Source organism: Epinephelus fuscoguttatus, linkage group LG15, assembly GCF_011397635.1.
Source record: "Epinephelus fuscoguttatus linkage group LG15, E.fuscoguttatus.final_Chr_v1".
In the NCBI taxonomy this organism is placed as follows: domain Eukaryota; kingdom Metazoa; phylum Chordata; class Actinopteri; order Perciformes; family Serranidae; genus Epinephelus; species Epinephelus fuscoguttatus.
Window position 1 is genome coordinate 33,350,398 of NC_064766.1, and position 25,538 is coordinate 33,375,935.

At 40.7% G+C, this 25,538-nt stretch overlaps 1 protein-coding gene across 7 annotated transcripts in view; it reads right to left on the reverse strand.

The window, feature by feature from the left end:
• The window catches only part of tnr (tenascin R (restrictin, janusin)), a 269,429-nt gene that overhangs the window by 127,233 nt on the left and 116,658 nt on the right, over positions 1-25,538 (reverse strand). For 6 of the 7 annotated variants that reach the window (XM_049597846.1, XM_049597849.1, XM_049597852.1 and 3 more), the window contains exon 3: positions 20,786-20,845. In XM_049597846.1, the coding sequence (XP_049453803.1) occupies positions 20,786-20,845 (60 nt within the window). The remainder of the gene's footprint in view (positions 1-20,785; positions 20,846-25,538) is intronic. The other variant, XM_049597850.1, reaches the window with a different exon arrangement.

The following is a 25,538-nucleotide window of genomic DNA, read 5'->3' on the forward strand; positions in this document are numbered from 1 at the left end:
AGGCTTTAGTCTTGTTCTGTTAGCTCGCTAGGTAGCACTTTAAAATATATTTTTCCTGAGGTTGAAACCCTTCAAGACACCATTATACCAACTTGTCCATGACAGTTGTGGCCTGTCACTTGAGAGTGGCCTCATGATTTAGATCTAGTACAATACCTCGTGAAGATGCCAGCTGCTCCAGAAGGCTACCAGAAGCACAACTGACCTCAAGGATCAGAAAAAGAAAGATATTCTTTTGCCGAGCTCTGTCCACATGGCCTCTGCCCAGGCTAAAAACACACTGGCGATGAACTCAGCTGTAGTACAATGTGCAGTGTGCTCTTTAGACAAGAACTCATTGAACAAACTCCGACAACTCCAACTCACCACAAACTTTCACTGCACTTAAGTATTAGGAGAGGCAGAGTAGGAAGGGTGTCCATAACAATCACGCAGTGCGATGCAAATTTCACTTTAGGGATTACTGGGATTTGTGGTTGCAGGCTCCGGGGTCAAAAGCTCACACTGCTAAGGGTTTTATGCAGCTCTGTGGCTTTATCAAGCAATGTCCATGCTTATAAACAGATCCTGATTTAAAGGCTTACTTGTCCCTTTTTGTGGATTATATGTTGGCCTATGTGACCTTTATATACACTCTGTAAACACTTTATTAGGTAAAACTACACAGCGGTGGATAGGATCCCATTTTTGAGGCAAAAACTTAAAATGTGCTGGGGATGCTTATTAGGGATTTTGGTCCATGTTGAATCTATAATCTATCAAGTTTCTGTATGATGCTATGACTGATTCTACTTTTTCAGCTGCACATTCGTCCTCCTGTTTCACCACCTTACATCACAGCAGACAACATGTCACTGAACCATCCAGAGATGACTCAGAGCTCTCATTTCCTCACTTCTGTCTCTGCTTCCTTGCCATTTTCCTTTGACCTCACCCTGTGACAGCTTTGTTTCTGAAGAGAGAGCTGCCACTGACTGTGTGATTTTTGTTTATGACTCTATACACTGTGCTGTGGCAGCAACAACAGCTCTACTTAAATCACACATCTTGCTGATTTTAATCTTTAGACTAGCAGCAACTGAACCTTTTGACCCTGTCTGCATACTTAATGTTTTCAGCTGCAGTCACATTATTCACTATTTAGAGGAGCTGGCAGTGTGAATTAACAAGCATATTTACTTTGTAAAGTAGCCCCTGACTGTACGTCCCTCATGCAGGAGAAAGCAATTCATTTATTTTTCTTATTCTATGTTGTGACTGTCACTTAGTAAAGTGTAGGTGATGAGTGTTGGGCGTAAAAATAGCTGCAGGTTTTGCAGAATGTCAAGTCTGGTTTCAATCTGCCTTTGAGAGAAGCTTTCTCACTTGTGTTAGGGTGCTTTCACACCTACCCTGTTTGGTTTCGTTCAATCGAATTCAAGTTCATTTGCCTCCTAAGTGCAGTTTGTCTGAGCAGATGTGAACACAGCAATCACAAAACAACCGTACCGAGACCTTCTTGAAGACGTGGTCTCAGTCCAGTTTCAAACGAACTCTGGTGCAGTTCGTTTGTGGTGAGAACGTGTTCTGACCTCAATCCGAACCAACTGCAGTCACGTTACGCATTGTTTGGGTTAAACATGAGCATGTTACAGTCCTGGAGGATTATTAATGTGCACCTAGAAAACATTGTTTTCTAGTTGGAGCCGCGCCTCGTTTTCAAACTGTATGGTTTGACTAAAATGAACAATGACAGAAATATAGTCCACGATGAGCAGCGCTAAAATCAACCTACGTAGTTGTCCCTCCATTGTGACATTAGAAAGTGTCACATTTATCTTGCAAGTGTACTCTTCTTCAATGTTGTGTTCATTCTCTGGATTTTTCCTGCATGGAAATTCTGACCAATAAAGAGCAGCTTTTTCGCATTTGATCTGGTCCACTTGTAAATGCTTCCGTGAGAACATGAACCAACTCCTGGCAATTATACAACTTTGTAACAAAATTAGTCCCTGATTCAGACCAAAGCAAGACAACTCTAGGCCTGAAAGCACCCTTAAAGAGATTTTAGACTACAGGTGTATTACATCACCATGGTTTAATCCAATCAAAGGTGACTGCATTGATGAAAGATCTGAAGACTAAAGATGTATTACATCATCATGGTTTAATCCAGTTGAAGTTGTCTGTGGCTTTTTAGTTTCTACTACTGTTGTAAATCCAACAGTTGGTCAAAAAATACATCCTTTTCATCATTTTTACTTAATTTAGAACCTTTTTTAACAGCTTCAGCTACTGTGTAAACAGGAGTAAATCCCGTGTTTCTCAGTCTTTTTGGGGACTATTTTCAGCCATGAATAAAAACACATTTAGCACTCTAGCTAGTATTTACGGTAGTGTTATCACGATACTGGAATTTCTAACTTCAATACCTTAAAATATCTTGAAAACTAGTAATATTTGATACTATTTTTTGATACCACAGTTGACATTGAGGGAATACAAGTTGAAATTTTCATCAAACGACTCAACATCACCGGCTTTTTCTTGGTCAGATGCACGGAAAAGCATAGTGACTTTGGTAAACATTAACATAAAGAGGGAAAAAATGCAGCTGGTACTGGTGTGTCAATATTTCAGCAAAGGAGTACTGACACTGTTTAAAATATTCAGAATCAATATAAATAAATGGATATATTTGACAACACTAATTTGTAGTTTGTGGAATCAACTCAAAATAAACTACAGCTCTAGGCACAAAGAAATAAGTTGTATCAGGTTTTGCTATAATGTAATCTGTAATGTTTTCTATACATATTGGTAATTGTAGCACATAAGTATGTTGCTGCTTTGGAGATCCTTTATCACAGGGAAGTGAAAGCACGCTGCATGCAAAGATCATGCTCACATTTATGTTTTCTAAGAAATATGTGGTTAAGTCGTACATAAAATGTTCTGTGGTTCTGGAGGGCCAAAAATGGACCACTCTAGTGTTAAACAAGGCTTCATTGTGCTGCATGGCTTGCTCTTACTTTTCACTGAAGGTGTGAAGACTGTCTTTCATGACTCCTTCGTAGGGAGCAACAAAAATATGACAGCTTGTTATTACCACAAGGGTATTAACAGATGCTGTGAGCGCTACTCCCTCGCTCATCCATAATGATTCCCTCACCATGGATGAGTGAGAGGAGCCATGACTTGTGGGAGTGCATTGTGCTCGCAGCTCTTCAGTGAAGCCGAGTGGACAGCAGAAGTCATGATGGGTCAAGACTTTTTTCCGTACCTGTGGGCTTTCTCTCAGAACACTTATTTCATTTACACCTCGCAGAGCAGCTTTGGAAGTGCTGTTGTTATCTGCATATATACAGTGTACATGTATACATAGTGTATACATATATGGACATTACCACATCCGTATACAGACAATATCCAATGTAAACTATTAAGTACGGTCAAAATAAACTACTAAAGAAAAAAAAAACAGGTAAAATGGTTAGAGGGGTTTAATAATGAACAAAACAGGACAACTGATGAGAGGGTTCAAGAGACACAGAAAGGAGTGCTGAAAGTGAAAGAGTGAGCCTCTCTCATCCAACCAGCTGCATCATGAAACAAGAAGCAGCCACCGCACGCCTCCCCTCCCACACACTGCTCACTGATCACAGTCTCTCGCTGAATAAATGTGTGTGTAGGTGTGTGTATCTGTGTGTTTTAGCAGTAAGGGACCCACAGGAGATTAACATCCCTGTTGGATTATTGAAGGGATATGCGCTGGAAAGCTTCATTACCTCTCAGTGTGTATGTGTGTGTGTAGCTCTCTTTCCATGGCCACAGGGCTTTTTAGACTGTTGCCTCCCGACTAAGTGCTTGCTGTCTGCCCCGTAGACATATGTCTCAATCTGTGTATGTGGTCTCTTTCCTCTCTGCGGCCCTCGGGGGGCTCGGTGAGAACAGATAAGTCAGCCTTGGGAGCAGCTCACTGTAACTATCCCTTTACAAGTTGAGAAGAGGACAGTGGAAACGTTTAATGAAGCAATCGCCTTCTGTAATCCAGCCACGATGGTAATCTCCAGCGCCTCTCCAGCTGCTGATGCACACAGTCGCTCAGAGAGACACTGTGATCATGAGCAGTCAGTGCGGAAGAAGGCATTGAGCGCTGCTGCTGGTTTAAGATGCTGCAGGTTGGATGTCCGTCTCAGGCCTGAACTGGTACCAGGGGGACAGTAAACATCCATCTGCTGAAGTCTGCTGCGCAGTGTCACGCTGCTGTGACATAATGTGGAGTCAGGAGAGAGCCAAGTGGCCAAATGGACTTCTTCTTCTCTTCCCCCCCCCCGTACTCACAGTTTCTCTTATCCGTGATTTCATTCACCTCTTTCAGAAAATGACCTTCGCTCTCAGCTGGTCTGTCTTCTCTTATTTGCCGCTCTCATTTTTCATTATCTCTACTTGTCATTTTTGCCATCTCCTTTTATCTCTCTGACAGGGTTTTCATTTTCTGTCTTTCTTTCTCTGAGGATTCTCTTTATCCCTAAAAGTCATTTTTAAACTCTGCATGGTAAATCTGTTCTTCCAGAGATGTGCTGTATAATCACATCTCTGTGGCTGATTCTCAACCCGAGAGCCACATACTGTAGAGATGGAAAGACTGAATTTTCTCTCCGCTATGTTCACTGCTTCTCTTTCTCTCTTTTTCTGGCAGCGGCCCTTGTTGTCCCCTCCTTGCTCGCCCTGTGGAAGTAAAGCCATAACCTCCATTTGCACAGGTTAATGTGCAGCCACCTCAACATGAACACAAAACCAATACCAGGCCTTCTTGCGTGGGTGATCGCTCACTCTCTCTCTCTACCGCTCTTTTATTCCTTCTCCATCCATGCTTCCCTTTTAGCTCTCCCTGTCTCTCTTTCCCTCTCCACCTTGTAAATTGGACTCTGGCAACATTACGATGCTTTTCTCATTATTCCCATCACTCTGGCCAAATTGCCTTGTCTTTCAGGACCATTGGGCTCTGTTCATTGGCTGCTCTCGCAAACCGGAGGGCTGCACGAGTCTTTTCCTCTTTCTCAGGGCTGTTTCAGAGCAAAGATGGGACCATGAAATGGATTCTATTCCACAGCAAATATTACAACCTCAGGCCACTGATGACGGCCGGCTCCATGCTACACACTGAGACCGATTTATCAAGGAAGATGTAAACAAATGTTCACAGGAGGCACTGAGATAACATGCAGTGAAGAAGTGCACGACAGTATTCAATCTCCTGAAAGCAATTCTCGTATCTGTTGCTCCTGGAGATCCCTGGATTTCTCTCTTTTTTTTTTTTTTATAATTCAAGGACTGAATTAATAACTCATTAATTACTAATTCATTAATAACTAATTCCCAGTTAGAGACAGCATTGGAAATAAAGTAAAATAAAATAATAATAATAATAATATTTATTAGCTCATATCTGATTCGCTATATTTAATATCTTTCTTAGTAACTGTTCATAGCAAACTTAAGTGAAGCAGTTCTGTTTATAAGTGATTTTTATCTGTTGTAAGGCATTAATAATATATCTAATGTTGACACCAACACTACTATTACTACTGCAGGTTCTGCTGATACTTTACAATAATCCAGTTGTAATGATAGTTCATAGCAATTGTTTAAACAAAGCTTTCTTAAAATCACATGCAATGTGCAGTACAAAAATTAAATTAAAAAAAAAAAAAAGAAGAAGATTGGGTAATTGATACAGTTGATATATTGAATTACTTGATTACTCATCACGACAGCTATTTATCAATACACGCCCTCAAGAGACCAAAAACAGCAATGAATTATGCTGCTAACATGTATTTTCTGTGTAGCCTCAGGTCAATATAGCTCTGTGCTACAGAACTCTATTGTCCTGCAGAAACTTTCAAAAGCACTAGAGCCCAGATCACTTTTTTTTTATATTATTTTTCTGCTGCCAATGCCAATTGCCTATGAGCTATATCAGCCGATACATGGCCATTACCTCAGACTATGCAATTAAGAACCACAACAGTCAATCTTGGTTTTCAAATTCTGTCAACATTATGCTTTTACTTAATCAGTTCAATCAACAGAGCAGCACAACAAGCTATGCAAGAACCATGCAATACGCAATGCAAGAAGTAGCCTACAGTAAGGCCCACTCAGAACAGGTCAGAACAGAGTTACAAGGGGTAGTGGTTTAAATCTTCCCCTATGAAATGGGACAACACTTCCAACCTGGTTGCATTCCCAAATTGTCTAATACTGGCGCTTGGACAGTGACTTCCCCATCAGACACCAATGAAAAAAGCGGTCCTTTCACGTTAGCATGATGTGCAGCCAGGCACTGTCAGTGTCTTACAGTGTTTTACAGCGCCTGACGGCGTCAGGGGGAAACACGGCCATACAACAAGGTAAAGTTAAGGGGGCCAAAAGTTCAAGTAGGGCAGGTGGGAGTGGTGGTGGATGGGTCCAACAATTATCGACCTTCACCCGGGAAGCTGGTGTTTGTTAACATAGCCCGAACACTTCACCCTACCCTCTATCCTACCCCTAGGCAAAACAGAGGAGCGGGGATAAGTGGTAGGGGCATTGTATTGGGATCGAGACCTAAGTATAGAGGAACAACTGAAATATGCAGTGTGATCTCTCTCTTCCTCATCTTGTCCTGTGAAAGTATGAGATGAGCATCTTACACATCTATCCTCTGCTGCCTCAGTTTGTGAAAGATGTGCAAGATGACAAGTGCAACCAATTATAGAAGGTTTGTAATTTACTGTAATTTTCAATTGTACTGTGTAGTCAGTGTCACCAGCTTTTGTGTGCAAGCTGTACGGTGCCAGATTGTACTTTACGGTCTGTGCACTGCTCCATAAAAGAGAAGAACACTCCTGTTGATCTAGTGATCCTGCATGATTAAATCCAACTGACTGCATTAATAAAGTTTATGTTGTAGGTAACACTCACAACTCATCAAAGAAAAAACAATGGAACAGATATTAGCTACATCCTAGCTCACGTCTGGTCTAAGGAGAGGACTCACATTTTCGCCCTTGACTCAGACATGTCTTGGACTTGACTTGTGTGGTCTTTCTTTCATCTCTGATTTGGCCTCAGCGGAAAGATTATTGGTCTCATTACACATTTAAAACAAAGGAGATTAAAAGAGACAGAACAAAGGAAGCATTCAGACAGACAGACAGTAAAAGAGGAGAGCACAGAGTCAAAAGTGGGAGAGAATAAATGGGAGAGTAGGTGAGATAGAGAGAGCGAGCGAGGGAAAGGACGGATGAAAGAGCGTGAGAGGACAGTGAAAAATTTAGAGAGTGAAGGTAAATGCTTACATCCTTTTGAGTTCATCCGGCTATGAGTCAGGAGGAATTGAATGGATTTTTTTCTCTCTCACTGTCTGCAGCAGCTGAATACCCACTGCTCTTCTATTCTGTCCTGCCACAATACATGGCTTTTAGCAAACTCATTTTCCATTTCAGAGCTGCCTGCTGGTCATTTCAGAATGGACAGAGAAAAAATAAAAATAAAATAAATAAAGGTAGAAAGTGCTTGCAAACTAAATCACAAGTCGCTTTGGATTTTAGGCTTGGAATTCAATCAATAACAACCAATGCAGAATGTACAAAAACACTTTTTGTCTTATTTTTAGTATTTCTGTTTCGTGCATTTGGCACAAAAACAAGTCCTCCGACCCATACAAGCTAATCACATGAAAAGATGTTCATATTGTACGCAAACTGTGGAGATATTACATTTGTTCATTATTCTATAGCGGATAGACGGCACGGCAGTGGTTAGCATTGTGATCTCACAGCAAGAGGGTTCCTGGTTTGAACCCGGGGTGTGGGAGCCGTTCTGTGTGGAGTTTGCATGTTCTCCCTGTGTCAGCGTGGGTTTTCTCCAGGTACTCCAACTTCCTCCCACAGTCCAAAGACATGCAGGTTAGGCTGACTGGTGACTCGAAATTGCCCGTAGGTGTGAATGTGAGCATGAACGGTTGTCTGTCTCTATGTGTCAGCAATGTTATAGTCTGGTGACCTGTCCAGGGTGTACCCCGCCTCTCCCCTAGTGTTAGCTGGGATAGGCTCCAGCCCTCCCGCGACCCCTGACAGGATAAGCAGGGAAAACGCATGAATGAATTTGTAGCGGGTATGCTGAAATTTAACGTTTCTCAACAACACTGTGGTGAAGGTGTTGGTTAGGTTTAGGCAGAAAACACACTTGGTTTTGGTTTGTAAAACATCATGTTTTGGCTTAAAACACCAATGTTTGATGACACAAAGGCCACTGGAAAAGCAGGGATGGGTCAGTAAAAAAACTCAATGTTGCCCACTCAATGTTTCAATAAAAAACACCCAAGTTCAATGACACAAACACCGGTGGAAACATGGCTAAGAGTCTCTAAAAAACTAATGTTGTTTGTTGGTCTCAACCAGTGGTCTGCAACTTGGCAGCCATATTGCCTAGGTGTCATGCCATCCACCATCCCCTCCTGGTGACCAAATCTGCTCACATAGTAGGAGGTTGATATGCTTTGTATGAAACGTACAAATGTAAAACATCAATGATTTGCAGAAATTCACAATGCCAATATTTTCTTCTGGTGACTGGGCTGACCCATATGACCATATGATGTTTGTTCCTACCCTCTAATATGACCCACGGGAGTGTTTTCTACATTAGCACCTGTGCTGGTGTGGTTAGGTTCAGGAACCATCAAGAAATCAAGAAAAGATTAATGGTTGAGCCTCATCACATTATGTTACTTTAACTTAAAATACCTCAACACTGACTTTTGGTTTCAGTCGTTTTATGGGTAAAAGTCCAATGTCTGTTTGACCCATCCATCCACGCTGACCTCCTCCCTATATGGACTTTGTCGCTCTTCATACTACTTCACCTCCACTTCACTACTTCACTCCCTCTTTTGCACCTGTCATAATTACTACAGCTACTGGAAGTAACTACCTACATGAAATGTAGATGTGGTTCATTAAAAGCTGCTTTTACAGACAACCTACTCTGTCATTTTCTGGCTCAGGACAGTCCACGCAAAACACATGTACAAGGTTTTATGAAAACATTACTATTTTCCAATTTGTCTCTCCTAAATGTGGTGCCTGTATAACACACATCAAACATCTTGTCAGTGCCTGAGTTTGACATGCACTCCGCCTCCCTTGCTTTCACTTAATTCTCTTCCCCTATCTTTTTTCTCAGGCATGACCTAAAACAAAAAAATGGACTAAAAACTTCAAAAAACTCCTGTCTGTCACTTCACTGAGCTGTTGTTGTCTGTTGCCCCCCCCTTCCTTTTTAGCAAGCCATTTCTCTCCTTTCATCTTCCCCTTTCAAAGGCTTCTGTTCCTTGTGGGACACAAATGACAGAAATGCATTCTCCTGTACCTTTCATATACAGTAAATAGGTGAAAAAAAGTCTGCTTCCTCCCACCTGTGCTATCTGTTTTTCTCTCTCTTCTGCGACTTGAAGGTGGGTTGAAATGACACACAAAACGCAGCAACAATCCAATACCATAAGCTGTGCGGAGACGATAAAGCAACTACGGAGGATCAAAAGGATTGACACGTTCCTCTGTTGCTGCTGTCTGCTCAATGCCACGACAGCGAGAGAAGAAGAAGTGCTCCCGGCGCTCAGTGGGGACTGTATTCAATTACCAAATAAACAGCTCAATGGCAGATAACCACAAAAGGTGGTTATTTTAAAGCCTGCATGGCATTATGTCTTATTGACAGGCATTATTACGGGTATCGGCATGTGTTTGTGGTGACATTGTCCCTGCTTTTTAATGTCGTCTTCTCTTTGAATTGGAGAAACATGAATAACCTAATGACAAGTAATAGTCATGCTTTACACATGCTAAAACAGGCTTATCAGTGACTATTGCTTTCTTTTTGTTAGTTAATTCGTTAAAAAAAGGGGAAATGTGCTCCTTCAGTGGAAAGTAAACAAGTTAAAAAATGACTTCAATCAAGATGTTTTTATTTATTTATTTATTTTACTATCATCTGTAAAAATTCAATATCTACTTTATACCAAACAGAAACAAATGGAGGTGTTCCTTTGCAAAACCAGATATCCCTGTTTTTATTTATTTTCCAGAATCATGATAATTGTTTTTTATTTTTTTTGCACTCTGTGGAATATCTGATGTTGGTTTATCTATTTGATGAACGGCCTTTAGCTGTTTATGATAATAAGCTCTTGAAATATTTAGGACTGCCTCCTAATAGTCGACCAAATGTCAGTTGACTAGAAAGGTCATTTGACGGCAAGATATCATTGGTTGCTTAGTTGCAGGATAATATAATAATTCAATTAATATCTTAAACATGCAAGTGACTAGTTGACTAATGGCTCTAAATGACTACTATTGGTCGACTAGGAAAATTCTTAGTCGGAGGCAGCCCTACAAATATCTGTACCAATGGAGACAAATTTAAGATGGACTGCCAGTAAATGTATAAATCAACACAAACTGCATCAGGTAAATGTCCCCAGCAGGGCTCAATAAGACAATAAGATAAAGATTGCCCAAATACACGTGGCGAGTAAATTCCATGGCTGGCTAGTAAATCTAGCAACTCACTCACATGATGGTTTTTTGCAGTTGATGACGGAAGTAGCTAAGAAGTGAGCCATCCCGCTCCCTTCTCATCTCTGTTGCATGCACAAGCGCAGTATGGACCCGGCACTCACAAGATAATGGCGGTGGGTAAAGAGAAAATTTATGAGCTGAACCTGGCAAGCATTTTAATAATGCACAATTTGCCACACGGTTGAGAGTAGGGCTGATAAACAGGATCATTTTTCAGAGGCATGTCAAGTTTCCAAAAACATTACAACATGGCAATTATAATAATATGATAATAATAAGCTTCATTTAAAAAGTGCTTTTCAAAGCAGAGTTACAAAGTGCTTTCCGTGTCATTAAATAAAACAGATATAAGACAGATATAAGATAGTCTACATGAACTTAAAACTCTAGTAAAATCAGGAGAGGCTCTTGATAAAAGTATGTTTTAAGAAAGGACTTAACAGAGATCATTGACTCAGCTGACCTGATTTCCTCATGCAGACTGTTCCAGAGCCCCGGGGCCCTGACGGCAAATGCTGTCTCCCCTTTAGTTTTCAGCCAGGCCTCAAAAACAGACAAAAGACCTCTGCCCGAGGACCTTTAGGTACGTCCTGGTGTGTATGTTACTAAGAGGTTGGAGATAAAACTGGGAGAGAGACCATGAAGAGCCTTAAATGTGATCAGTAAAATCTACATGTTATTTTGTCACAAGAAAATAAGCCGCTCTTTCCTGAAACTACCAAAAATGTTTTTCTTTTTTTAATACTCAGTTTGTCCCAGAGTATAAGATTGTTTGGACCTCCATTATTGACTGAAGTTGGGTTGAGTCACACCAGTAAAACATAAATTATTGATCAAACTACAATTGGACTCGTAAGACTGTTATTATTGATTAAGCTACAAACTGTTAGGACAGATTGGAGAGCCTTTCATTACTGATCAAGCTGAAGAGAGATTGGTTAGACTTTAATCACTGGGGGGAACTAAAGAGTTTCAGCCATGAAACGTAACACAAACAATCTGATTTGTTCAAGTCCCTTGACAATCATTTTAAGAGGGTGGTTATCATCAGGTACAAATCTATGGGTAAGGTTTCTTTCTTGTTTAAAGAAGCTTGTGGATTTGCTACATTTCCACTAACCATCATAAAAATCAAGAATTCATCGATCTTTCAAGGTGGATTTAACCTGATTTTGTCAAAAAGCTTTCTCTTATAGAAGACTAGCCCTTACCTGACTTTACTGACACAAACAGTGCAAAGGAGGACTATTCTAGAAATTGTATTCATTACCTTTAAGACACGTCTTAGACTAGCGCCTAGATGCATCTGAGCTTTTAAGCCGTTATGAGCCCAGGCGCAGCTTGAGATCCTGAGGCAGCGCTGTTTTGGTCATTTCACAGTCTAGACAGACAACTACGGATTATCAAGCTTTCTCCATCAGAGCCCCGCCAGACTCTTTGAACAACCTGTCTGATGAGATCAAGCCAAACTCTTTAAAAACTTACTTGTTGGAGTGAGATTTCTTCAACTGCAGTGTACTGGTCTGCTTCTGCTCTTTGTTGTTCTGACTACCGTGTGCCTCACAGTAAAATTTTCTAACTCATAAGAGAAAGGAAAAGATTAAGAAATAAAGAAAGAAAGCAGAGCTTGTAAAGCTTTATGGTTATTAAGCTGCCTCTTGTAGCATTAAGGGAGCTATCAGGCATTTTTATGTTGGAAGACTACTTACAATGAACCATGTATCACTAAAATGTTTATTTAAAAAGTATAATACTGTTAGATACCTGAACATAATCACAGCAGAGAAACCCACAGAGGCATCAGCATCATAATTTAAAGGCAAAGTTCAGGTTTTTTAGAGGCGGGGTCAGGCTGTTAAGACATTAATTATTGATCGCACTAAGACAGGGTCAAATTGACAAAGCTTCCAGTACAGAGGAAGGTAAGGTCAGATTGAACGGGTTATCTTGGCTACATCTCTGTACCAGGACATCAGATTGTGGTGCTATCACTTCCAGGAATAGCCTGGTGAGGAGGAGACACAAAGGTCCAGTTCATTAGCACACAGCCTGTCACAGTGACAGACTGCTGTGACTGGTTTCAGCAGCACTGTCTTAACTGAGCAAAAGTAGAAATAGAATAAAATCTGAGCAGTAAGGGAACATCTATAAATAAATGAATGTATCGTGTAATGGATGGTTCTTGTTTCTAAGCATTAATGAGGTATTTCTTTGGAATTAAACTTGTGAAAAAACTCATTGCATGGTTTGGGTTATTGGTAATAAATTCTTCTGTAAAATCACTAGATTATTTGTTAATGTTGGGAAACTTTGGATAGTGGAATTCCACTCCAGGCAGCACTATGATTGCAAAGTACTTGCACATTTCCAAGAAAAGTTTAAGCTGTATTTTCACCAAGATTCTCAAACCTTTGACAACATAGATGGTGCTGAACAACTTTGCTCCTAAGACCTTACAAATGTCTGACTGGACACATTTTGCCAGGAGGGGCCTCCTGGTTCGCTTTTAGTTCAGACGTATCACCCAGGGCTAAAAATGTACACATAACAATATCAAAACTCACTATATAACCTAAATCTTTTCATGTCGGTATTTTCCAGGAGCCCTAAAGCTTAAAATCAATATCACTCACTCAACTTACTTTTGATCCACATTTTGTCCTTTGTGATATTTTGTGTCTTGATACACTATCTGGTTACTGTAGACATGGTCAAGACAACCTGCTGAAATTCAAACCGAGCATCAGAACGGGGAAGAAAGGTGATTTAAGTGACTTTGAACGTGGCATGGTTGTTGTTGCCAGACGGGCTGGTCTGAGTATTTCAGAAACTGCTGATCTACTGGGATTTTCATGCACAAACATCTCTAAGGTTTACAGAGGATGGTCTCAAAATAAAATACAGAAAATATCCAGTGAGCGGCAGTTCTCTGTGAAAATGCCTTGTTGATGCCAGAGGTCAGAGGAGAATGGCCAGACTGGTTCAAGATGATAGAAAGGCAACAGTAACTCAAATAACCACTGGTTACAACCAAGGTGTGCAGAAGACCATCTCTGAACCAACAACACGTTGTCCAACCTTGAAGCAGATGGGCTACAGCAGCAGAAGACCACACCAGGTGCCACTCCTGTCAGCTAACAACAGGAAACTGAGGCTACAGTTCACACAGGCTCACCAAAACTGGACAATAGAAGATTGGAGAAATGTTGCCTGGTCTGACGAGTCTGGATTTCTGCTGCCACATTCGGATGGTAGGGTCAGAATTTGGTGTAAACAACATGAAAGCATGGATCCATCCTGCCTTGTATCAACGCTTCAGGCTGCTGCTGGTGTAATGGTGTGGGGGAGATTTTCTTGGCACACTTAGGGCCCCTTAGTACCAACTGAGCATGGTTTAAACACCACAGCCTACCTGAGTATTGTGAATATATATTATAGTTAAAGTTTTTTTCTCTTTATACAGCACAAGGAGAATGTACAAAATAGAATAGATGAACAGAGATTAAAATCACATTCAATCAACAATGGTGCTACAACACAATGGAGCACAAACAATAAATGATACAGGTACCATTATACTGAAAATCAAGAGAGAAAAATGTTTTGTTTTTAACAAAAAAGCTACAAAAAGAGAAACAATCAGGTAGACGAACAAAAACAAAAGAGCAGTGTTGGAGACATTAAAAGAGCGGGAGAGAGACAGCGAGGACAGGATGCATAATCCGTCATATTCCAAAAGCTGTCACGCCAAACGTCAAAATCCTGACATCTTAACTCCCTGGATGTACACGCTGAAATCCATTTGCTGTCAGTGGAAGTTGAAAGAATTCACTTTCAAAGATTTTAGAGTGGTTCTCCAGGGTCTGTCTGTCCTTGCGCTTGCAGTTTATAGTCTTCTGTTACGTTGTGTTTCATATGATTTCCTGCGTCGTGTATCCACAGTGTTTACTCCCTACAGTGGAGACGCACTCCCACACTGCTGGCATATTACAGTCACAATGTAGCACTTTGGTTTACTACGTGTGACAGTTCAGTCTCCGCAGACTATATTTGGGCGTGACGAAGATTTACACGCTGGGTTTTATTCACACTGTTTTCTAAATGCTAAATCCATCTGCATGTTGAATTCCTGAGTCCTGTCAACCAGTTCAGATGTCTGATAAGATGCATCTAGACAGGGTTGTGCAGAAGACCTCTCTTTAGAATAAGGAGCCGTTTGTACTCCTCTGGATGCACCACTGTCTCCTGGTGCTGCAGCCATAATCAGGACTGACACAGGCACACGGACCATAATCCCCATTGATTAGAAACCTGAGATCAAAGGCTTCCACTGCTGTCACTCTCACCTCCTGTCTCCACTCTGTTTATGCTGCTTCTCTCGTTGCCTTTCTCGGTCCTCACTCACTTCTCAATGTTTCTCTGTTTGAGTTTTTCTTGTTTTCTCCTTATTATGCTCTCATTCGCCCCATCCATTCACTTGTCTCCTCATCCCTTGCACCTGTTTCAATAACTACTGTACATTGACACAGAGACTTTCATTCTGCTAATAACCACAAGCTAAGCTCAATCATAACACCTCAGTCAGAACAAACTAGCTCATGCAGAGAGAAATTTCTTTCTGCATGCTCGACCGCGTGATGTTCACTAGCTAAGTAGATTCCAGATCATGGCTGATGCTGCAAATGGCTCGTCTTATCATGTTTAATGACTGTTGGAGTAATAAACTGTTTAATCAGTGCTAAGGTTTGCATAAAAAACATCAGTGCAAAAGCATCGGCAGTCACCATTTCACTTTCTCTGTTTTGCTTCCTGTCCTTCTCCATTTCACTCTCTCTCTCTCTATGCTACAACTGACACTCTCAAACTTTTCCATTAAGACAATGAAGACATTATATCCCCTATCAGCTTTCCCCGCTCATTTAATTCTCAGTTCTCCTCCGTGGAAAACAAATCTATGAATATATTTGCAGACACACCGCTACACTAGGATGTGCTCTTTGGTGTTAACCTCATATATTTAAGATCAAACCACTGACACGAGAAATCTCTGAGCCTCAAGCAAAACTGAGCCGTGCACACACACAGCATTACAATGTTAGACAGTCAAGGCAGCTCAAACCTCCAGGTAATGGACTCACGCCTTATGATTCAAAATGTACAGTAGTTGTTGTGCTGGTTGCAACGGAACAATTTCTATAAAAGTAAATAAAGCAGAGCTATCAAATTCCAACTGTACAGAAAAAGAGTTTCATATACTGCTCTTCTTCATAACAAATGTGACTTGAGTCACGACATTGAGTTTTATACACTGTTGTAAAGAGGAGGTTCTTGGCTTTCTAATGATATCAGTTTTACATTACATAATGATTGTCACCAAGCCATGATTCTGAAAAAAGAACAAAAGCCCTCAAGGTGTGTAGTACGGTTGCTGCAATGACACATAACAGAGCCTGTTGTCTCTCTTGTTTACCATTGGGGTAAATCTGAATGAATTATACTTTGGTGCTCATGATTTCCGTAAAGGTGAACTGAGTGATTGAACTGTGGAGAATCTAACCGAGCAAAAGATGTCTAACATGTCCATATTGACAAATACTAAAACATTTTGATGTGCATTGCTAAGCTGTTTGGAAACAATGGCGATGCAGTGGGTTTTAAGAGGTTTAAATATTATGAAAACCAAAAATTGAGCATAGCGTTAGTTCAGGCAGGACACGATGTCAAGCTCGGCTCAGATCCCAGCAACAACAGCTGATCTCAAACAGTCCAATCAACTGATGGAGCGGCTGATTGATGGAAGGGAGTCAGCTGATAGACCCTATTTAAACTGCTCTGGCCTGCCTACTGTTGCTGCTTCCTCTGCAAGCCGCTTTGCAACTTGCCTTCACCCCAGCTCCTCCTCTTCATGTTGCGTCTGACTTGTCAGTGTCATTTCTGTTTGTCATTGGTGCTGTTCTGTTTTGTTCCCGGGGGGTCTTTGCTGCTGCTCTCCCTGCCTTAGTGTGTGTTCACACTGGGCGATAACAGTACATACAAAGTCAATGTAAAGACGTGAATAGACGCAAATCTGTGCTGGCGGCGCGAATGACGCGAATGGCACGACGCGAATGGAGCAAACACGCGAAATTCACGTCATTCGCCTCTTCGCGCAAGTTCAAAATATTGAACTCGAGCGAAATATTCGCTTGATGCTGTGTCGGGGCAGCCTATAAGCATTGAGATTTTCCTGTCGTCACCGACGTCACTGACGTGCTGCTGCCGTTGTAGTAAACAACATTCATTCAGGCGACATGTGACTTGCCAGATACAGTGAACATTTATTGATTTTCACATGCCAAAAACTGCCACTGTCTCGCTGTAGTAAACAACATCCATTCAGGCGACATGTGACTTGCCGGATACAATGAATATTTATTGATTTTCACACGCAAAAAACTCACCGGAAACAGATGGATATTTATTTTGGTGCTAATATTCAATGCAGGCTCCACTTCACCGACGGCGACTGGGATGCTCGCCCTCACTGCAGGTGTCTGGGTTATGGAGAACGCAAGTAGCCTTCACACACTTCTCTGCCACATCTGGATGGACCTCAATGGTCAACAACTGTCCCGCGTTGCTCCGAAAATGGAGGACAAGCTAATAATAGCTGTTTGTGGCCACCCTGAGCTTTATGACGTTACGTCCCCAAATTATAAGCTTCAGACCAAGAAAGACCTGGCGTGGAGGAAAGTGAGTGAGGAGGTCGGTCTGCCTGGTAAGTTTTGAAAATTGATTCCAACTATCGGCTGTACGTTTCTATCACCAAAGTTAGCACTAGCATTAGCCCCAGTTAGTACAACCGATGTAGCTTGCTTTCCGGCCGGCATACTTGTCTGATTTACTAGCGGTGTGAACACACTGTTACTCGCGTGAATGACGCGAGTAAAAACAAATATTCCAGCGGTCAAACTCGCGCGAGTAGAGCGAGGCGAATATTTTACTCGCGCCCGGTGTGAACACACTGTTAGGCTTTCCATGTAGGCACATAGGAGGGCAGAGAGGTTTGCTCTCTCTCTCTCTCCACCTTGTGCTTTCAACGTAGACGCATGGAAGAGGCTTTCTGCTTAGGTCAGAGGAAAGGCAGAGGGGCCCCAGAACAGAGCCATGCAACCAAATATAATACTGCAAATCAAAATAAAGTTTGTTTTTTTCTTTCTTTTTATTTCAAATCAGATGAAAACCCACTGTCCTGAACGCTGCATTGTTACTATTAGCCTTTCATTTATAATTTCAGGTAGACACAGAAGGAAGAGAGAGTGGCGCTGAGTAGGACCAGAGTGCTTTTGAAAACTTTTTGCTGCTAGCTTGTCTTTATGCCTTTACAAGGTTCAAAACTGTATTATCATCTGAATTTGGCGACAAGAGTTTCATATTCTGGAAGCTGAGACTTTGTTTATCTAACGTCAATCAAAATCCAAAAATGACCAAAAAAAAAATCAAGATGTTGACATAATTTGTAGAAATGAGAAATTGCGACGTCAGACTGATCTTGATAGAGCACGCCACAAATATATGTGACTCAATACTTTCTTACGTACAGTGAGTGATACAATAAATTAAATTATGTCTAAGTAATTAATATGCACACAACAATGCCACTACTGTTATGACTGTGTAAAAAGCAATGGTCATGGAGTCTAAACTGAGAGCTCCTCATCATAATCTTGTTTATTCAACTAAAAGCCTTATTTTCATTATCCAGAGAACATGTTGTTTTGGAGCTTGGGATGTATCCTGAGGACACTCCTGATAATCACTGTTTCAAAATTGAAATCTGTGTCGAATATCTTACCAGTCCAGTGTGTAAATAAGCACAGTAGGTCGTGTACCTATTTTGTCAAATCCCAGGGCTGAAAATTTAATTAAGTGATGAAGACACCCTAGCTGTTTAACCCATGCGTAATTAAGCAGAAGAGTGTTGCCTATTCCCAAATCAGAGAGTGCAGATGAAATGCATGTATCATTGCTAAGGCTGCAGTGCATTTTACAAGAAGCATTGCACAGTAATCTAACCAAATACAGATGTTGCCTTAATGACACTGCCAGGTGTACTAAAGTGCAGTGAAATATATGTATACTGTATGAAAATGTATATCAAAGGGGAAGAGGCCGGTGGTTTAGGTGACTTCAAATAGCTGTGTGTGTGCACCTCAGCAACTCAAACAAAGACAACTGCTCAGTTCTGATAAGAGGTGGTCTAAAAACCTATTTGCACAGGACTAGTATTATCAGGGGAGTTCATGTGATTTAGAAACACATGTCTGCATTTCCTGCAGCACATTCAAAATGGGATAAGGAAAGTTTGTATTTTACTGGAATTCACTGACATTATCCCCCGGGTATGATGCGCACAGTCATTTGTAACTCTGCACAACACAGAAACACAGCAAAGCACCACTTGCAGGGATGTACAGTGTAAAACTCCTGTTTTTTAAATGTGAGTTACAGAAACACAAGCGATTCTGCCACACATTGTCATATGTTATCCATCCTGTTATCTATCAAGATTTTACTCTTCTGACTGATTTGAGCTTGCTTTTTCTGCAAACGTGTCTTCATGCTGTGTAGCGGGATGAGGCTCCTGCCCAAAAAATGTTGTCAAAACTTTGATCGATAATTGCTAATACAGCCTCCATAATTCTAGACCAAAAGAGAGGCAGAAGCAGCAGACATGGACTCCTATAATTCAAGGTCTTGCACCACCTTCATCTCTCCAAAGAAAAGCTAACCAAGATTTATCCAGGGACACATGCCTTATGCAACAGATGTAGAACAGTAACAGGATCCCTCATTCATACTTTCTGTACATGTCCAAATCTTAATGATTATTGGACATCAATATTTGATACATTTTCTGTGGTCTTTGGAGTCAAATTTACCCCATCCATGCAATTTTCAGAGTAGTTCCAGAGAACATACCTTTTCCTAGACACTACACAAATGCTATTGCCTTTGCCTCCTTCATTACTAGACGCCTAATACTTACAATGGGTAGTATAAAAATGGTGTTGAAAACAAGGGGAAAGAAAGAGGCAGAAACGAAGCGCACAGAAAACAGAAAACCTAAATACAACCCATAATTACAGAGATGCTGATTTGCATTGGACTATTATCACACAACCTCTGTGTATGGTGAAATGTGGTAGGTAATTTGCGCAGATTTGCATGGGACTGAGATCACACTCAACCTTCACAATCATTACAAATTAGAAGATGTCCTCAAAAAGGGCTTTAGCAAGCAAATATTCTCTCTTACTTTGGTGCAAAAGTGACAAATATAAAACCCCATCTGAGCGACAAATGATATTAAAACCACATTTTGTGCCAGCACAAACTTAACAGCCTTTGGTCTGGCTTGACTGCTCGTGTACATTTATTATAATTTGGGGGATTAGCCTGTTGACCTTGAGGTTTTCTCCATGGTATTAATGCACAAAAATGACAGCTGTGAGTAATAATCATGAATCACTTAGTGGACAGGGAGATGGTTATGTAGAGGAGAAACAGAAGGAAAAATAACAGGAATGCAGAAGTCAGAGATGAGATCTTACTGCAGGCAGAAAAACAAACAGCTGATCACATGTTCTGTGATGCATGTTTACACTGGGTGACTTGTTTGTCAGTTTACTCAAACAATCCTTTTCAAGCCTGTATGTAAACAGTCAGTGGCTCAAGTCCACATTTCTGGTTTTAACTGTACGGCATCAGTTGGTCTGCAGTCAGCTGTGTTTGTTTCGGTTTGATGCAAAGCTTAAATCCCTTTGTCCAGACAGAGTGATGGACAGACAGATAGATAGAGGAGTGTGTGTGCATGTGTGTGTGTGTGTGTGTGTGTGTGTGTGTGTGTGTGTGTGTGTCCAAGTGACAATCCATTTGTGTTCCTATTAGACCGGCAGTTATGGTGATGAATACATACATGGAAATTAGCCCAAGATGAGGGCTAATTGTCTGATTAGATGTGCTTCAGGTTGATAGATGCACAATAAGCCTGTGCACATAAAGCAGTCATTAAGGAACATTAGACCATTAAATTGAACATTACACTATAGCCAGAGGGAAAAATATGGATGTTCATTAATGCGTCTCTACACGTAGGAGTGTGTCTCTGTTTGTGTGTGTGAGCGCAGTACCTTTTCTGTGAGTACTTTGTTCTCTTGTTGCCAGTCTCTCTCTCTGACTCTGCACCTGTCCTGGAGAGGGGAGACATTAAATAAGCATTACACCAATTACACACACGAACCGCTTTCTCCCTGTCTTAAGAATGCAGCATTCCCCGGAAAAAATTCAAAATGCAAATTGCTTGGTGGTAAAGATGCACATGTTGTAGAGGCTCCAACATGGCAGAAGTGTTCACTACTCCCACACAGTACATAAAATGTACAAGCCACTGATGGAAACATACATCTAGGCCTTTTTAAGTCTCCTATATGTCTTGTAGCTTGGCAGTATGTATGCTAAAGCACCACGATGTTGTTGATAATTGGCAAACCAAGTCAGCATTTATATTCAAAGAGCTAACAAGCCTCCAATGCCTCTCTTATAACCAGAGGAACAATAAGGCACTGCAGGGAAACTTAAGGCAAACACACATGCAGCTATACACACACACACACACACACACACAAAAGCAAGCGTGCATACACAAGCTCAGAGCAGCATAAGTACGTACACTTCCACCTGCTGAGAATGAACAGGAACATATCGAGGCTCTTCTATCAGCACAGAAAAGGAAAAAGTGCTCATTTGCCTTCCCCACTGCTGTACTGCTGAGGTTGTTTTTTTTTTTTTATTTTTGCGGCGCACCTCCTGAGGCATGCTCACTGAAACGCACGCACGCCCACGCAAACACAAAACCGAGCCCCGTTTGCTCTTGAGGGTGTCTCGCTCACCCTCTGAGAGATAAAATGACATGCTTTGCTGGCCGGGGTTGTTTTCAGCTCAGAGGAATTGCAAATTCTCTGAAACTGGTGTCATTTTCACTTGGGTTTCCTCCAGCAAAGGAGGTTGATTAAATAAACAAAGGAACGAGGCTCCACTGTTAGTTCTTCAAATATAGTGAGAGGGAAAGATACTCATCCCTGTCTGTCCTCTTCATGAGGGAAATCAACATGCAAATTCAGACTGTTCACACATTTTTCTATTCTTTTCTGAGAAAAAAACAAATCAAAATGTGTTCAGTATGAAGATTTCTTTAACTATAACCTGCCTTTGACTAAGAGCCCTTCAAACTAACTGGGAACCGACCTTTGCTTTTCAAAATGATACACATGAGCCTTTTGTGATCTGATGTCTCAATCAGCAGACATTTTGTGCTGGTGTCGACTGAAAAAGTTACATTTGACTTCTATAAAAAGGATTCATACTGTATGAATATTTTCTGATCTGCTTCCACAAGGTCTGGGCACAAAAAAAGACAAGGCAAGAAAAATATAATCGTTTAAAAACTAGTTAAATCTGTGGCTCTCCAGTACAGGCAGCTGCAGACCCAGACCCATGGTGAGTCTGGGTGAGATGGAGGAAGCTGCCCAGACGAGGAGAGGATTTGCCTGGTCAGGCTCCAAGATATCATTGTTTCCTGCCTTCTGCTTGGAAGTAGTGAGTTTAAAGTTCACAGAAACTTAATAGGATACAGTCTCTGGCCTTTATTTGATATCTACTGCTGGCAAAAAAAAATTTCACTTTTCCAATTCATCTTGGCTGACTTAGCCCACATTCCCTTGGAGAGCTTACTTGGCTTGCTTACTATACAACGTGAACTTTGCTGTCACCCCAAACAACCCACCAAACCCCAATCAAACTCTCAAACTCTAAAAGGAAAAAAAGGAACCAGTAGTCAAAAATTCTTATTGCACAGCCAACTCCAATTCAACTGACATAAATCTGAGTCAGGTACAGCCCTTAATATTCCCTTACTTGACATTTTGTGAGTTTATTAGAATATAGAAGCAAACAGAGCTTGTGGAATGTTGCAAACTTGCTGCTGGAACACATCTCCCAGCTGAAACTAGGGGAGGGTGTCATGAAAGTATGAGAAAGCCAGACACAGCACATGCCTAACCTGCAATAACAGATTTTTTTTTTTTTGGCTACTCGGGTCAGCAAAACAAGGAAATTAACAGGAGCCTCCACGTCTAAGTCACAGGCTTTGCTGACCCCATCTTCCAACCCCACCTCCTCCCCGAGAGGTTTTACGGTGCTAATAACGTCGACCTTTGTCAGTAACAGACAGCGCTCATAATTCACATTCATAATTGAAGCTGGAGGTCCTGGTGAGGTGAACATACATACAGGTTGTATTAAGCATTTGAAGCCATGCAAACATTATTTTTCTGCTGAGTTTTGACCATGATGTGTGCTTCAAAATGAAATATTCAACAATAAATAAAATATTGATTTAAGCCTCACATTAGTGGCATCACCTTTCCCACAACGCACATATATTTTGGAGGTTTCAACACATCTTCACTTGTAGTTTTTCCTCTGCAAAAACAAACTTGTGCCAGCCTTACGGGTACATGTATTCAAAGATCCTTAGATACCCCTATAGACAAGGATTCACAAACCCATATTCAACAGCAATTCACTCACAAACATCACAACAGATATCTCAAAATGATTTGCATTACCACGCACACACAAACATACCCAGGTTTTTCTGTATTACTTTTGTCCCACTGAGAGAGGAGAAAGTTACAGATGATCCTGTTTCCTCCCTCAGATGGCTTTGTAGTTGTGAGAGCAACACAGTGGATTGCTTTTCAATGTAAATCATATTATGCTCCCACAGTTTATTCACCGGCCCAGCAGCTACTGAAAAATGCTACTATCGCAAAAAAATAAATAAATCTGAGCATACATAATAAATGTAAGACAACAGAAATGAATGTGTATAATAAATAATTTGCATTCCTGCTTGTTGGTTTGAACCAAACCGAACAATACCAGTAAGTTTTAAGAAGAAAGTTGGGGAGAATAGATTACCGATGAAAGTGTGCTGCTTTTATAACATAAGAATAAAAATGGAAATCATATTCTTGGCATACTGATGCTGTGAAGACTTTGAATTCTCAGAATTCATACCGTATGAAGTGAATTAGGAGGCTAAAGGGATTTAATGTCCTCTGCCTGCTGACTTGTTCACAGCTCTCGTCTGCTGTTGTTTTTTTGCCCATTCTCATAAACAACAGGTTTTAATACAATTAAAAAGTTGTCAATCAAAGCATTCAGTCGAGAGCTACACACAGCAAGGCGAGATTACTGCAGTATTGTATTTAGTTTGAATAGCAGTGGCTTGGAACTGAACGTGATTCTCATGGACTTTAATCATTTAATTTGCTCACTTCAGACATTTATATTTGACTTTTATTGAGCATCCTTGTAAACACCTTCTGGGGTTTTATTAGCCATGCGTGTGGGCTTGATGGCAGCAGCATTCTCCAAAGAGAATAACAGCAATTTAACACAAAAATGTGGTAGTTCTTTAATTACTGATCAATACTAATTTACTGAAAATAAGTGAAAGATTCATATTATTATATGAATATAATTCCTAAGAGACAGGCTCACTCCATCATTGAAAAATCAAGGATTTCATCAATAAGCTAACACTGTTCATCTCAGAAGTTTATCTGCTGCACAAAAAAAGGTCCATTCACTGTGTATTTTATTAGGGCTGCAGTTATCAACTCTTTCAGTAATCGAGTATTCTATCGATTAGTCTGCCGATTGATCGAGTAATCAGATAGGAAATACTGCATGTTTTCATTAAATGACTTTAGCTTTATTTAAGGGCAAGAGTAATATATAAAGGGGAAAATAATAAAAGTCTATGAAATGAGAGAAATGGGCCGCAAATTTGTTCTTGCCCAGTTGAACCCTCTGCACAAAGCTGTCCAAAGTATGACTCTGCAATGTAAGAGTATAATTAATTTATTAGCAATATTTATTACTTGGCCTTCATAAATATGAAGGCCAAGTCACACTTACAACAAGCTCTCTCTCTCTCTGTGTCATATGGATTACTGTTAATTTATCATGTTGATCTGTTCTGTACGACATCTATTGCACGTCTGTCCGTCCTGGAAGAGGGATCCCTCCTCAGTTGCTCTTCCTGAGGTTTCTACCGTTTTTTTTTCCCCGTTAAAGGGTTTTTTTTGGGGAGTTTTTCCTTATCCGCTGTGAGGGTCTTAAGGACAGAGGGATGTCGTATGCTGTAAAGCCCTGCGAGGCAAATTGTGATTTGTGATATTGGGCTTTATAAATAAAATTGATTGATTGATTGATTGATTGAAATATCATACTATCAAGTTCCTATGACTGGCTAGTTTAGACTCACTACAGTAAGGGGTGAGCATATGTATCAATGTGTGTATCAATGCGTACGCATCAATGCATGTGGCTTTAACAAATTGACAACACCATTTTATTTTCCGTGTGTTGTTATATTTTATAGCAAAACTTGGCTAATATGCGTGATACATCGCCAGGTAACTTTACACTGCATTAATTTTTGTTATTAATCAGCCATTTTAAAGCCATAATACACGTACGTTCTTAACATACGTTGTGAATCTCAGCTAGCAATCACTGATTAAGGTGAAATGCATCAAATGTGACGTTAATGTTACCTTAGTGTCACATCCGCTCAGCGAACTCAATACATGTTTTCTACTAAGATGTTGTAGCACTGAGGACATGCTATTGTGGTATGCTAACTCCGTTTTAACTTGTCATGATCCCACACTCGTGACACCTTGTTGTTATCTTAAGTAGGGATGCACCGAATATTCGGTAACCGAATATATTCAGCCGAATATTGCAAAAAAACACACATTCGGTATTCGGTGGAATAAGTTAAAAGCAAGGCCGAATAATAGCGGTGTG